Source organism: Cannabis sativa, chromosome 1 (genome assembly GCF_029168945.1).
Source record: "Cannabis sativa cultivar Pink pepper isolate KNU-18-1 chromosome 1, ASM2916894v1, whole genome shotgun sequence".
Classification (NCBI taxonomy): domain Eukaryota; kingdom Viridiplantae; phylum Streptophyta; class Magnoliopsida; order Rosales; family Cannabaceae; genus Cannabis; species Cannabis sativa.
In genome coordinates, this window is record NC_083601.1 from 7,675,452 (window position 1) to 7,689,964 (window position 14,513).

Below are 14,513 nucleotides of genomic sequence, written 5' to 3' on the forward strand. Positions count from 1 at the left end.
AGTTTGCAAACTAAAAAAATTCTTATATGGCCTAAAACAAGCAGCTAGGGCCTAGTTTGAAAAACTGTCTACTGCTTCTTAACCTTGTCTTTACTTCACTAAAAATAGATCATTTTCTATTTGTTCAGGCCACTCTACATAGTTGCACCTATCTTCTTGTTTATGATGATGACATCATAGTTGTTGGCATTAATGCTCAATTAGTTTCAGATCTCATAAGCAATCTCAGTGCTACTTTTCCTTTAAAAGATATAGGCCCTATTAATTACTTCTTGGGGATTCAAGTGATTCATACTTCTGTTTTTTTGTTTCTTTGTTAGTAGAAATATCTTCAAGATCTTCTCTGCAAGACTCAGCTTCAAGGTGCTAAAACCAACAACACTCCAATAACTAGTGGTCTTTGAGTATCCAACTTTGGTAGTGATCCTGTTGAATACCCTTCTTTGTACATTTCAATTGTTGGTGCACTTCAATATGATATGGTTACAAGACTTGACATTGCCTTCAGTGTTCACAAAGTGTGTTAGTTCATGGATAACCCACACCAAGCACATTAGGTTGTTGTCAAACGAATCCTGAAATATTTGGCTGGTACTCTTGATATGGCCTGCAGATTACTAAGGCACCAAACTTCAACCTCACAACATATTGTAATGCAGATTAGGCCTCAGATCTTGTTGATCGATGGTCTACAACATGTTACTATCTTTTTAGAGATATTCTTGTGGCATGGCAATCTAAGAAACAAACTACAATATTCAGGTCCTCCACAGAAGCTCAAGCTGAGCTTCGGAGTTTGGCTATTACCTATAAAATTCAATCTTTACTTTAAGAGCTTCACATGACATCAACTCAAGCTCCCTTGATTTGGTGTGATAATCTCAGCACAATAATGCTTGCTGCTAACCCTGTCCTCCATGCACAGACTAAGCATATTGAGATAAACCTTTACTTTGTCTAGGACAAGGTTATCAATAAACAGATACCAAGTTTCAACATGTTCCAGCTATTGCTCAATTAGTTGATTGCCTAACTAAATCGATTTCCAAGTCTCATTTTCCTTTGCTCAAAGACAAACTCAATGTGTTTTCTGATTTTTGTTAGTTTGTTAATAAAAGAATGATTCAGAGTTGGCTAATTAATTAGCTCAAGTGATAAACATTGCTTGTATTCTGTTCTATACATAATGAAAATCACATTTTACAATTCAATTCTTTTGAATCGTAACAATGTAATAAAACGATGTGTTTTTATCAAATTTTAACCATCAAATTTCATGGTTAAAAATTATTCCCTTAGAGTGTGTGTGTGTATATCATTCATGCGTATAAACAAATGACATAATAAAAAGTGGATTCGTGCTTCTGTTTTGAGCTGTATTTGAGATCAAAAAATCAACTACAGAGATGTACTATTCTCCTTTATTAACTCCTTATTAGAAAATGTCACAATCATGCCCAAATTTAAACAAAAAGAATGAAAACGTATCTCATTCGATGAAAAAGCAAAATAGCTGCTATGGCATAAAAAACTAACCCTTTGTTTTCATGTTTGACAACCTAAAAGCATAAGAATTTAGAATATAATTGCAACTTCTAAATCTTGAAAATGGAACATTTCTTATTCTAATAAACATCAATTTATATAACAATATTTAAAAAAGAAAATAAAAATCAAATGTTATATATAGATATGATCTATAGTGGATTTCATACTCGTCCATATAAAAACTATACATAAGTCATACAGATTTTCACTGCTCTCTCTTATTCAAAGTTAACAGAGAAGATGATAATACTTTTAAGATGGATTAATAAAAATAAAACATCCAAATCTCAAGCGCATAATATTCTTTCTGAGATGCTTTATATTAACAAATATATATACATATTTTATTATACATTACCTTTTTTAACATCTACCCATCTACATAAGTGCTTGATAAATTTGAAGTGTTTTCCATAGTTATAGGTGCCTTTGCTAATATATTTCTAAAAAATATGTTTTATAATACTATTTTTACATTTTAATTTATTATTGAGAATCAAAATTTTAAAAACTTTAAAAACAAAGCTACTTTTAATATTTTTAAGTTAGTATTTAAAATTAGATTTGTAATGATTTTGTGGTTTAATTGAATTGGATCGGATTGAATTCGAAGTATAAGATTGGATTGGATCGAATACCCAACCCTATTTAAAATTGTCCAAAATTGATTCTTTTTTTTAAAAAAAAAAAAAATAGATCCAAAATATTGATGTGTATGCATTATAGTTTAATAACTAAGGTAAAAAATAATGGATTTTAATTTTATAAAATATTATAATTTATTTATTTTTAAATTTTTTAATTTTATTAATTATTTATTATATATTAATAAAAAAAATAACAATTTTATTTGAATTTTTTTTTTTTTTTGAAGGAATCACTTTATATACTATTTTTTAATTTATTTTTATTGGTCTTGTAGTTGTTCCGTGAATTGCAATGTGAATTTGTGTAACGATTTAAATTGTTTGGTATATTTCTGTATAAATATAAAAATAAAATTATTTTAAAATATAAAAATAAAAAAACCTCAAAACAAAAATAATTTACTAAATAAAGTATAGAACTAATATAATACAGTCAAATTCTAACTATTAGTTAATTTCATTTTGACAATTAAGTGGGAAAAATATTAGATTTAACTTTAATGAAGTCTTTTGTGATTTTGACTTCAAATTGGGAAAGTCGAAATTGCAAGTCAGCGACCCAAATTTTGTATTGTAAAAGAAATTTTGAGATGTCCCAAAACAGTTCCCTTCTTATACAACTGTACGAGAAATTCATGGCATATATGTAAATCAACAGAATTCTGAAACCTTTTTTCCTTTAAAAAATAACTCAAACCGCCGCATTTTTTTTTAAAAAAAAAAACATCAAAACCAGAAAGCTATAAGAACAATTCTTTACGCGCCAAAAAAAAAAAAAACTACGTGTGCACGAGAAGGAAAAACAAAAAAAAAAGGAAACTTTTGTTATAAATCTTGTTAGAGCTACTTAGCATAAATTTTCTGATGTTTTGTGATTCTGAAAGAGAAAGAGAGAAGAGTAGGGTTGTCCTCCACCGTTGCTTTATTGTGCTCCGCCTCAGCAGATTCCCGCTTTCTCTCACACTTTCTCTTCTGCTAGATAGCTTTATCAAGTCAAGAATCTTCTCTTTCTCCCTCTAAAATCATCTCTCTCTCTCTCAGATATTCTCTTTTTTTTTTCCATAAAAAATAAATAATCAAATAAATATAAAATTAACGATCCACAATGCCTTGTTTTCCTTCTCCTTTATTTTCAAGCCGTTGCTTCAAATTTGTTTCCTCCCTTTCTCTCTCTCTCCATTTCTCTGGCTGTGTTCTCTGTTTTCTCTCTCTGTGCGTCACTGTCGAATTTTAGGTTCCTTATTCCGGCGAAGCCTATATAGCTCGATATCATGACTTCTTCTGAAGTCACTCATCTTTCTCAGCCTTGCATTTACGGTATATATATACACACACAATATATACTCTCATTATTTTGATCCTCAGACAGCTCTGTTGCACACCAAATTCGTACAGTTTTAATTCTAAAATCTTTGTTTATAACAACTATAATAAGCTTGGATGGAATTGAACTGAATTTGATTAAAGTGATTTTATATATAATGTTTGTGGCTGCAGGGGAAATTGTTTCTTCTTATGGTGAGAGGAAATCCCGCTTTATGAAATGGCTGACTAAGCTTTTCAAAGGCGGTTCGAGTAGAAGAGGAGGAGGAGGAGGCAGCGGCGGCGTCGGCGGAAGTAATCCACAACTCATTGGCGACGAAAACATGTCTTGGCGCGCACCAATTAGATCCCTGGTTAGAGATATTTTATTATTGTTTATTCTTTTCGTATTATTCTTGCGTTATGTGTGAACTTGTGTATTTTTATATTATTGAGGTAGAATAAGTCATTGTCATTATCATCTTTATGATATTCTATACTTCCATTACACATTAATTCTCTTCCATTAATAACATCTCATCACTAGCTAGCTATCAGAATAAATTAATTTAGAATAATGAAATGTTTTTTTTTTTTTTGATGAAGAATAATGAAATGTTATATTGTACAACAAATTATAATATTTTTAATTTTTGCATTGACATTTATGATACTCATCAACCCAATTCATACAAATATACGATGACCAACATCATTATTAACAATTTCAGTTAAATTAATGTATTAATCTTAAACACTAACAATAATTTAGTTTTCGCTTTTATATATGTTTGGACATGTCAATGTTTGGTTTAGTGTTATGGTAATTTTAATCATAATGGAATCAGTTCTATAATTTTCGGTTTGGTTTTGGAATTTTATATAGTTTTTATAATATGATTATCATTACACTAGTTATAATTTATAACTTATATGAATAAGGATGATAATATAATAGAATACTCGTTCCTAATGGGCAGTGGATAATTTAGCCCGGGGGAATTTTAACAGAATTTTATTGAAAAAAATTATTTTTATGAGATCAAAATGTAAAATATTCAAAAAATTTATACACCAAAATTATATGAATAAAAAATTGAGTAGGGCAAATGATCCCACATGCCCTCTTTCCTTCACCACTGCTAATAGGTTGAGATTTTCCACCTAAATAGAGATTGGAACGAGACTAAGATGTTAAATGTTAACGGGATCCTTATCCCAACAGAGCTCCATTAAATATTTTTATTTATTTTATAATGTTATTTTTAGTTATAATTATATTATTTTTGTAATTTATATATTATTTTTCAAAAAAAAAATTATTTTATTTCAGACAACATTATATATTTTAAATTATTAACATATAAAATATTTTAATTTATATACAATTTAGTTTTTATTATGTATTTTATTTATTTCTGAGAGTAAATAGCAGCATAAGTACTCCATGTTTATTTTTAGCAGCATAATTAACTAATGTTTGTAAAACTGTAAATTTTCCCTAATTTCGTCCGTACAAACCCTGTTATTTTCTTAAACAAGCCACATATAAGGTCTAGATTCTTGATCATTGGGTCTAGACAAAAACATATAGTATCAATTACTTTCAAATGTTCATTTAATAAATTTAAAACAGAGTCTGTACTGACAAAACTGAAAAAAAAAAAATTATAATTTTACAAACATTGGGTAATTATGCCACTAAAAATAAACATTAAATTTATGCCGCTTACAAACTTAAAACTTTGGGTACTTATCCCACTATTTATCCTATTTTTAAATAAATGAATCGAACCCGCTCAACAGCGATTTTGGCTCCGATAGAAAATATGCAGGGATGAGTAGTACTAAAATGATAAACACAACATCGGGATAGGGAACATTACCCAACTCATTTTCATCTTTATATTAAAAAAAAAGAAAGAAAGAAACAATCCTCTATGCTTTTCTTTTAAACTTTTTTCCTACTCAAAAATGTTTCTTTTTAACAATTCTTACCAAAAAAAAAGTTCAATAAAGATGTTTTTATCAAATTCAAAAATCACTGAGCCATTCTTCTGGAATTCTTCTAATATCATTACATACCATGCATTAAAAAAATAATGTAATAATACCATTATACACTGAACGCATATTTAATTAAGAAAGTCTCGTTGTGGCTTGTAAATTCTATACCCGACACTTTTCTTAAAATGGCTATAATTCTAGTATTTACGAATACCGGCAATTCTAATCTTTGTTTTGCACCAAATGTTAATCGAGCTTCTTTTTTTTTGGAACAAAATGAATCACAGACTTTGGTTGCAGAGCAATTTAGAACTGTTGTAATTAATCTAGTATAAAACAGAACATCGACAATGTAAATGTAGTGTACGATATATTTTCTTCGCCCTCTTGTTATAGTTGAACAATGCATTTATGATTTATCCTAGAAACTTTTAACATAAAGGAAACCAGTGCCCCATTCTGATTAATTCTTTTGTTTTCATAAACCACAAATCTATTAAATTAGTTGTTATGGTTTGTTTGATCAGGGTGATCATCGTCCCAGAGCAAGGAAGGAGAACGATGAGTTGGAACATGCAATTGCACTATCTCTAGCTGATGATTTGAGAAGACCAACAGCAGCAGGTATGTGTTTTGATGTCTATATATGTGCGTATACATATATGTATGTTTGTATCGTGTATAGGTTATTTAAAATTAATATTGTGATTCAGCTGACCCTTTTCATAATTTTTTTCAGGACGTAGATGGCGAAGAGACCACGATGAAGATTTTGCGAGGGCACTACAAGATAGCTTGGCTTCGCCATATTCTTCTCCGCGTTCTCGTCCACATCCACACCCACACCCACACCCACATCCTCATCCACATGTACCTTCACACCCCACTCCTTATGTCCCTGCAGCACACCCACCTTCTCATCCCCCTCAGCAGTATTACCCTTGGGGGTATAAGTAAGATTTCCTATATAAACTTACTTCTAATCAAACAACTAATTAATGCATGGTTTTGTGTGTTAAATGTTTAATGACGATGAGTATTGCTATAGGGGCATCATGTTGCCCACACCACAATGTTGTATTTATTGATGCAAGTATTAGATATTACCTATAGTATTTTAAATTAAAAATATGTGAACTCGATACCAAATTGCATAGCATTTTAGGCACCATAGGTGTTCTTTGTGTATTATTGTTGTTCTCATGGCCGGTCCTAAGGTATATGAGTGGTCTAAGGCAAAATTAAATTTCGGGACACCTATATATATAGTTTAACTATAATAAAAATGCTAGTTCTAGTGCTTAGCGTAATAGTAAAGTTTTTAAAAACTCTTAAGAGCTCCAAGGTTCAATCCATACTAAACATTAAATATTTTTTAAAAACATTAAAAAGTAGAGGTTGGGAATTAATCCCATGACATGTAAAACTTTTACCACTAAACCAAACAATTTTTGTTATATTTTCTTCTTATTTAATATTTTATCAATATATTAATATATATTTTTCACAATTTTGGGGCCTGAGCGTTCGGGGGCCCGAGGCGCACGCCTAGCCCGCCTTTCCTTAGGGCCGGCCCTAGTTATTTTTGGTGCAATTTAATTTCATATCCTATATATTATTTTAAAATAAAAAATACGGCACCAACAAATACTAAGTTGGTGTTCAGCACCATGGTGTCCTATAGCAATCTCATCAATTAAATTTGGATATAAAGTGAGTTCATTACTTTTTAAGTGTATTAGTAGAACATTGTAAATCTGGTTCAATCCCATATGAATATTTGATACGTATTTTGAGTCCAAAGTAGTGAGATTTTATTATTATTATTATTATTTTCTTAATTTGAAAAATGACATATCATCATTTACAGAATATGTGGTGGCTGCAAACGTGAAATACGTTATGGAAATTATCTTGGATGCATGGGAACGTACTACCACCCTCAGTGCTTTCGCTGTCATTCTTGTGATCAACCAATAACTGAGAATGAGGTGCCTTTTTGGTCCCTGCCTAACTCTCCTAAGCTTATTTATTAATTTATTAATATAGAATATTAATCTTTAATCTCCATATCAAAGTTTTTATTTGATTAATATTAATCAATTTCAATTTTCTTCCTGAACTAGTTTTATATCTTCTTTTATCTAGCTCTTACAGTTGTTTTTTTTTTCTTGATCCAAGTTTTCTCTGTCAGGAAAAGATCCATATCACAAGACCTGCTTCAAAGAACTGGCTCACCCCAAATGTGATGTCTGCCACAACTTTGTAAGGAAAAAAGTTCACTTTAGCTCATTTATAATTGTTCATCATCAAAACTTCAGTTGCTTCTCATATGATTAAAATTGACAGTGAATTATTTTGATTGAAAAAAAAAAATCAGATTCCGACCAATCGAGCTGGTTTGATAGAGTACAGATGCCACCCTTTTTGGTCTCAAAAATACTGTCCTTCACATGAACATGACGACACAGCTCGCTGCTGCAGTTGTGAGCGCTTAGAGGTACTAATCTAAGCTACTACAATTGATCTTCTAATCAAACAATGTTATATATCTATAAACTTCTTACTTCTTTTTTTCCTTTTTTCCCCTTGTGAAGTCCTGGGATGCAAGATATATTTCATTGGGAGATGGACGGAGTTTATGCTTTGAGTGTATGGAATCTGCTATTATGGATACTGGTGATTGTCAGCCTCTTTACCATGCCATCAGAGACTTTTATGAAGGACTGAACATGAAACTTGATCAGCAAATCCCTATGCTTCTGGTTGAAAGACACGCACTTAATGAAGCAATAGTTGGAGAGAAAGGCGTAAGTGATGTTTCTTCATACATTTATGTGACATTTATTAGTTTCTTCTTCTTTCATATCTCACTAATAGTGGATTTTGTTAATTTCAGGGTATACATCATATGCCTGAGACCAGGGGTTTATGCCTTTCTGAAGAGCAGACTGTCACTAGTGTATGATATTATTATAACGTACTGTTTGGTTTTTCTTCTTTATAAGATCTCAAATGATTAAAAGTTTTGTTCTGAATGATCAGATACTCAGAAGGCCGAAAATTGGTGGTCACCAATTTATAGGAATGAGAACTCAACCTCAAAAACTGACTCGAAGATGTGAAGTAACAGCTATTCTTGTTCTCTATGGTCTTCCAAGGTGAATTTTGTTTGGTTTTAGTTTGCAGTTTACCATATAACAAAATACAGCCTTCAGTTATGTTGTTATACATATAGGAAAAAGAATTTATGCCAGGATAGATTGCAATGATGCTAGGAAAAATATTGTAGGTAGGCAAAATGTTTTGTCTACCTTGGAACATTTAAAAGTAAAACTAAATATGATTCAAAGGGTTGTTATTATTATCATTAATTTTCTTTTTCAAATAATAAAGTCGAGAGACTCGAGATCAAAAGGTTCCTTTTAACTTTGGAGCTAAAAACAATGCTAGACATATTTGTGAATTCGTTCTTTCCGTTCTTTTCTTTTCTTTTTTTAAAAAACAAAAATCCTTGTGTATGCAGATTACTAACTGGTGCTATTCTTGCCCATGAGTTAATGCATGGCTGGCTACGCCTTAAAGGTAAAAAAAAGCTACATATAAAGCTTTTCTTCCATGTTTATTTAGGTGTATTTTTCTTCATTCAACTTAGCAATGATGCAGGTTTTCGTAACCTTAATCCGGAAGTAGAGGAAGGTATCTGTCAGGTGCTTTCCCACATGTGGCTTGAATCAGAAGTAATGCCAGTCTCTCGAAATATGCCTTCAACGTCAACAGCTTCTTCCTCATCCTTTTCATCATCGAAGAAAGGTGGAAAGTCGAACTCAGAAAGCAAACTTGGAGAGTTTTTCATGCACCAAATTGCGCACGATGCGTCTCCAGCTTATGGAGGAGGATTCAGGGCAGCAAATGCAGCTGTCAACAAGTACGGTTTACCTCCTACTCTCAAACACATTCATCTCACTGGAACTTTCCCATTGTAATGAGAATTTCAAATCATTCTGTATCATTTTACTTCTGTTAGTTGCCTTACACGTCCATCGGAGATATTCTATTTATCGCCCCCAAAAAGTTAAGCTGCTTATTAAAGCTTCAAGCAGCACCCCCTTCAAATTCCATGGGGTCCTGCCGGGATACAAGCTGAAAAAAATGAGCCCCTCAATTTAATAAAGATTTATAAAGCTATTTTTCATTGATCTAGAAACACAAATTACTTCCGTTCGATTTTATATTTTACATATTAATTGAATATTCATAAACTTAAAGGTGCCTTTAAGCAGCAATGTTTTTCCCTTTGTAGAAGTAGTAAGGCAAGTGTTATAGAATCTGAAATTAAGGCGTTGTATCAGTAAGAGGTGGACCTGGAAAGTACCACTCGCACATACATGTTTCGGGATAAAGCATCAAATGTTATAGCACTATAAGTTACTTGGAGTAAACACAAAACCTCCAGCCTTTAAATTGAACAAATCCAACACAGGTTTCCTTTTCCTATTTTATAGGATAAAGACCATAAAGCCATCTACAATTAAAACTAAAACTAAAATGCAATTATGAAATATCAAGAAAAGGGGAGAACAAGTTTGCTGCCATAAACTTATAATGTGTAATGTTAAGTATGAAATCTATACATGGAAAAATGTAATTCCCACGGTAGTGTCACAATATTATGATCAACTACTATGAGAATCCAGATAAAGAAAATGAGCTCTGTTGTTATGAAACAGTCAGTTCCGATAGTCTCCCCACCTTAGTTGCAGTTCCCAGTGTTATTATCAGCTACTATAGATTATCATCATCATCTGCTAAGAGCATCTTTAGGGTCTCGTATGTCATAAAACAAATTCCAACACCAGGCACCACCTTGTAGTATTCTGGCAGAATTCCCCGGTACAGGCCACGCAAACCTTCAGTCCTAAAAATGTGCTTAAATGTACCTAGAAGGCCTGTATTGTAGACACGAGCTCGGCCACCTGCTCCCTCTAACTGTTTTCTTCTTCTAACAAGATCCAATGGAAAAGTTGCTGCACAATTATAGTAAAGAGCAAAATATAATGACCTGAAGATAGTTCTAGTACTGCCAAATGGGATCTTCCAATGCACTTGTTTTGACAAGGTTAGAAAAAAGCTTTTATATTCTCAAGGTTAGAATATAGAGAAAAAGAAAAATCCATTAAAATAAAAATCTACAAAACAAGAGCTTACTATATACACATCTATATATATATAGCTGATATCACACCATTAAATTAAAGACATCATAAAGATCATTTAATATCAGCATGCAATAGAAAGTGCTTAGCAGACTTAAAAAGTCCAGCTAATATTTCAGTAGGTGAGAAAACAGAGGCGTAGGTCATTTTCAAGAAAAGGATACTACCGTAATAGAGTTTTGGTTCTACAAAGTTCTACAAATTAATAGTTAGTAAAACGAAGTTCAAATGAGAGGGTCAAAATTAGAACCTATACGAACAATAAACCCAACAATACAAAGCTATATTCAGCTCTCAAGCCACTAGATATGATTGAGGCATGAAAGTTCTTTTCTCTACTGCACAATATCCAGCATATACATGCAAAGAGACCACTTGATTAAAATTAGATTAACAATTTTTATGATGATAATGGATTGTGCAGTGTAATCTATATATTAGCATATCACTGAACAAGAGTGCTTCCATATGCGGTGGCAAGGCTTGCAAAATCCAATACCCGTAAATTCATTGGGAAAGGAAAGCCAAGTGAGAAGCATACCTCAAAGAGGACACCTCTCACATTTATAATTGAGATGACATAGGTTCACCTGAAAGTAGTGCCACCCAATAAAGGAACCCACTGCAAGGCTTTGGAGACACGTCATTGTATAAATGTGGAAAGATAGGTTAATTTGAGCAAAGATCTTTATATAAAATTAATTTGGATGATTGACAAAGAAAAATAAAATCAATTTCTTATCGTCATCCTTACTAAAACTTTCAAATGCCAAGATCTAAAAAAACCACTCCAGTCTGGTCTCAGGTTCTAGGGGTCAATCTGGTTAGATAATTGGTGCAGAGCCTGCACCACACCTTGTTTCTCTGCAATCAAAAGCATAGTAGACAGCTACATGTATTAACTATCTATTACAAAATATGTCTAATTATGAAAATAAATGTAATCCAACCAAAATCTCATTTGCACTTAGCAGTGGGTTTGGATGCACTTGTTTGAGGCTAGTCTAAAAATTAAAAACAAAGAAAGGTCATCATTAACTAGAACAAATATTTACCCGAGGAAACAAGACAGCAAAGAGACAACAAAGCTCGAAAATTAAAACATCTAACAATGGGAATATGGTACGAACACGAAGTTTAAGAATAAAAGCTACTGCGCAATAATTTATACATTAAAGAAAATCCCATAAAAGCTTCAAACTAGATATCAATCAAGCTGGTTCACAAACAATCACTCACCTGTTGATGATGCAATTCCAGAAAGGCTGCCACAAGCCAAACTAACTAGGACAGGAGAATCATGAGGCCTGAGAAAAAAAAATACGGAATTCTAAAGATATTAGCATTGACGAAACAATAAGAATATTACAAACGACAACCAGGAAAAGTCGTATTAACACCTCAGAAACTAAATCAAATATCTGATTACCTATGCAACTGCCAGTAAGATCTCAAACTCTCGTATACTGAAAAGCTCAGAGCTATGTTGGGGCCAACACCCTGCATTGATATAAAGCAGCAATCAGATGTTTATTTAAAGGATAATTAGCACAAGTGAACTGGCTGAAAATAGAGACAAAAACCATTATGATTTGTTTGCTCCTGAAACGCTTTTAGCCCCTAGACGTTGTATAGAATTGAGAATTCTAATTTGTTATAATCCTAGAAATAAAAAAGGTATGCCGAGAAATACAGCATTTTGCAATGAAAATAAGATAAAGAAAAAAGTGAAACTACTTCCAACCATACCAAGAGAGTTGCCCCAAGTCCTTTATATAATCCCAAAATACCCTCCTCACTCGTAATAGTTCGCAAAGCATGCCCAATACCTCTGTAATAGATCATATTTGTCTGCAAGTTTCAAAACCAAGATCTTAAGAATGATGCAAATAAACACAATGAATTGAAAGCAGCAACAAAGTAATTTTTCAAACAATAATACATATATTTATATAAGATGATGAAGTCCTCCTGCAGAAGCCTTATCAAATTCTACAATCTTTCGGAGACAGAAAAAAAGTCCCATAAAGAGTCGAACCTAGACCTCGCAGGAAGAAACCATGCGTCTGATCACTGGACCTAACTCATTGGTACTAAATTTCCAAATATTTTGTCAACCCATCCTTTCCGCCCAAAAAAGGAATTAGTACCGGCAAAATGGTAAGCGAAAACAGTGACTCAATGCAAGCCAAATTTATTACCTGGGCAGCAAGGCGTGTTCTCACAAGATCCAATGGATATGTGGCTGTTGCAGCTGTTATCCCTGCCATGCCACCACCTACAAAATGTACACAGAGGTTCGTACTCATACTCTCTCTATGATTTTTTAGACCTGGAACCATTTGTAGTAACTGCACCAATAAACCAAAAAAGGGAAACAAAATCAAAACCAGCTCAAACGGGCAACGACATTTGGATATATATATATATATATATAAAGGCAAGATAAACTCTTTTCTCCAAACCTTCTTGTAGTGTTCATAAGCATAAAAGTTAACTGAAGAATACGGTAGACGATGAGCTATTGTAACTAAATTTCCCTTCCAGAAAGCTCGAAATCCTTCTTCGCCAACGATTCGTGAAGCCTCACGCCATATGCTTGGCTTGCTCAATGTAGCAACATCAGAGTGCATACCTTGCACCTGTATTATTTAATTATTACGACAGTCACATAAAATTCACAATTTTGATTGATTACAATCAAAATTAGAAAACAATTACTCTCTACCCCAAACGCAGAGATGTAGAGATACATATAGATATTTAAATCCCATCAAAATAAAAAATAAGCCAAACCTGAAAGAGAATAGTAAGTCTAGCAAGCGGAGCCGTACAGGTTTTACTTAGTGCTCCCGCTACGCCTCCGGCGAGAAGCTGAGATAGAGTACCGATCTGCGATTGTTGAAGCGACTGCGGTGGCGGCGGCGTTGACTGCGGCACCTCCACGCTTCCATGTACAGTATTTAAAGCTCTCTGACCTTCAACCACCATCCCCACTCTAGCCTCCGTCTGCATAGTGAATCAAAAATCCAAACCTTTCTTCTTTCCCTCTTTCGAAATTGTCAAAAAGTCAGAGAGTAAGAAACTCCAGAAACCTTAAATAACAAATACTCTCGTATGACGAAACCCTAAAGAAGAAGACTCCTCTTCTCAAAACTCCAAAATTCTTCTTCTTCTTCAACCTCTAAACCTCCATCATTCCCAAAGCAACAGTCTTTGGTTTCCCTGTTATTGCGTACCTTTAAAGCAACACTATTTCAACAAACGACGTCGTTACGCCTCGACTCAAAGTGAAAAAAGCGGTAAATGGTTTGGACTACGGAATAGGACTATACTTAAACCGACTACTTGGTTTCGACACGCTCAGTCCTATTATAATAATCGGAAACCCTAGTTAAAATCTTGGTGAGTACAGCCGTTGATTTTTAGTATGATATTTATGATTGGTAATATGTGCTTACGTGGAACATTATAAATGAGGTCTTATATTGTGTGAAATAGGAACGGATACATGTAAATATAAACCCAGTTACGGGACATAGTACATCACAGTTTTGGAATATTCGAGTTGGTGTGTGTGAAGATGCCAGTTGTGAGATTTTATCGTTGTGCTGTACTGTAACAAAAAGTCGGTCGAGAGAGCGTCCTTTGTGATGTTGCCACGTGGAAAAAAGTTGGAAAATGGAAAGGGGAGGTAAGGTTTCTCAAAATATATAATTTGATTTTTTATAGTTAAGAGAAAATTGCGGATAGATTTTTTTAAAAAGTTGATAAATTTTAATTTTAAAAAAAT

The 14,513-nt window shown here is 32.9% G+C and overlaps 2 protein-coding genes across 9 annotated transcripts; one reads left to right on the forward strand and one right to left on the reverse strand.

The window, feature by feature from the left end:
- The first annotated feature begins 3,039 nt into the window (after nt 1-3,039).
- Nucleotides 3,040-9,711, forward strand: LOC133030555 (protein DA1-related 2). 3 transcript variants are annotated; one of them, XM_061103343.1, is made up of 12 exons: nt 3,049-3,512; nt 3,693-3,871; nt 6,032-6,128; nt 6,244-6,457; nt 7,375-7,495; nt 7,686-7,769; nt 7,885-8,004; nt 8,102-8,314; nt 8,404-8,466; nt 8,550-8,665; nt 9,031-9,089; nt 9,171-9,711. In XM_061103343.1, exons 1-12 carry the CDS (start codon nt 3,467-3,469, stop codon nt 9,488-9,490), a joined length of 1,632 nt encoding a protein of 543 aa, XP_060959326.1. In that variant the 5' UTR covers nt 3,049-3,466; the 3' UTR covers nt 9,491-9,711. The 3 variants fall into 3 exon arrangements, with proteins under 3 accessions (XP_060959323.1, XP_060959326.1, XP_060959329.1); XM_061103340.1 differs by having other exon boundaries at nt 3,040-3,512; nt 9,031-9,711; XM_061103346.1 differs by having other exon boundaries at nt 3,463-3,584; nt 9,031-9,711.
- Nucleotides 9,712-9,942: 231 nt separating this feature from the next.
- Nucleotides 9,943-14,086, reverse strand: LOC133030564 (uncharacterized). 6 transcript variants are annotated; one of them, XR_009684207.1, is made up of 9 exons: nt 13,517-14,031; nt 13,186-13,362; nt 12,922-13,071; nt 12,470-12,571; nt 12,150-12,220; nt 11,960-12,027; nt 11,475-11,584; nt 11,262-11,350; nt 10,392-10,531 (listed from the first exon to the last, which is right to left on the reverse strand). XR_009684207.1 is itself a non-coding variant. In XM_061103358.1 (7 exons), exons 1-7 carry the CDS (start codon nt 13,733-13,735, stop codon nt 11,529-11,531), a joined length of 843 nt encoding a protein of 280 aa, XP_060959341.1. In that variant the 5' UTR covers nt 13,736-14,086; the 3' UTR covers nt 9,943-11,528. The 6 variants fall into 6 exon arrangements, 2 of the variants coding, with proteins under 2 accessions (XP_060959341.1, XP_060959336.1); XR_009684209.1 differs by having other exon boundaries at nt 10,393-10,531; nt 11,311-11,350; XR_009684206.1 differs by having other exon boundaries at nt 9,943-11,350.
- Between the last annotated feature and the right edge of the window lie 427 nt (nt 14,087-14,513).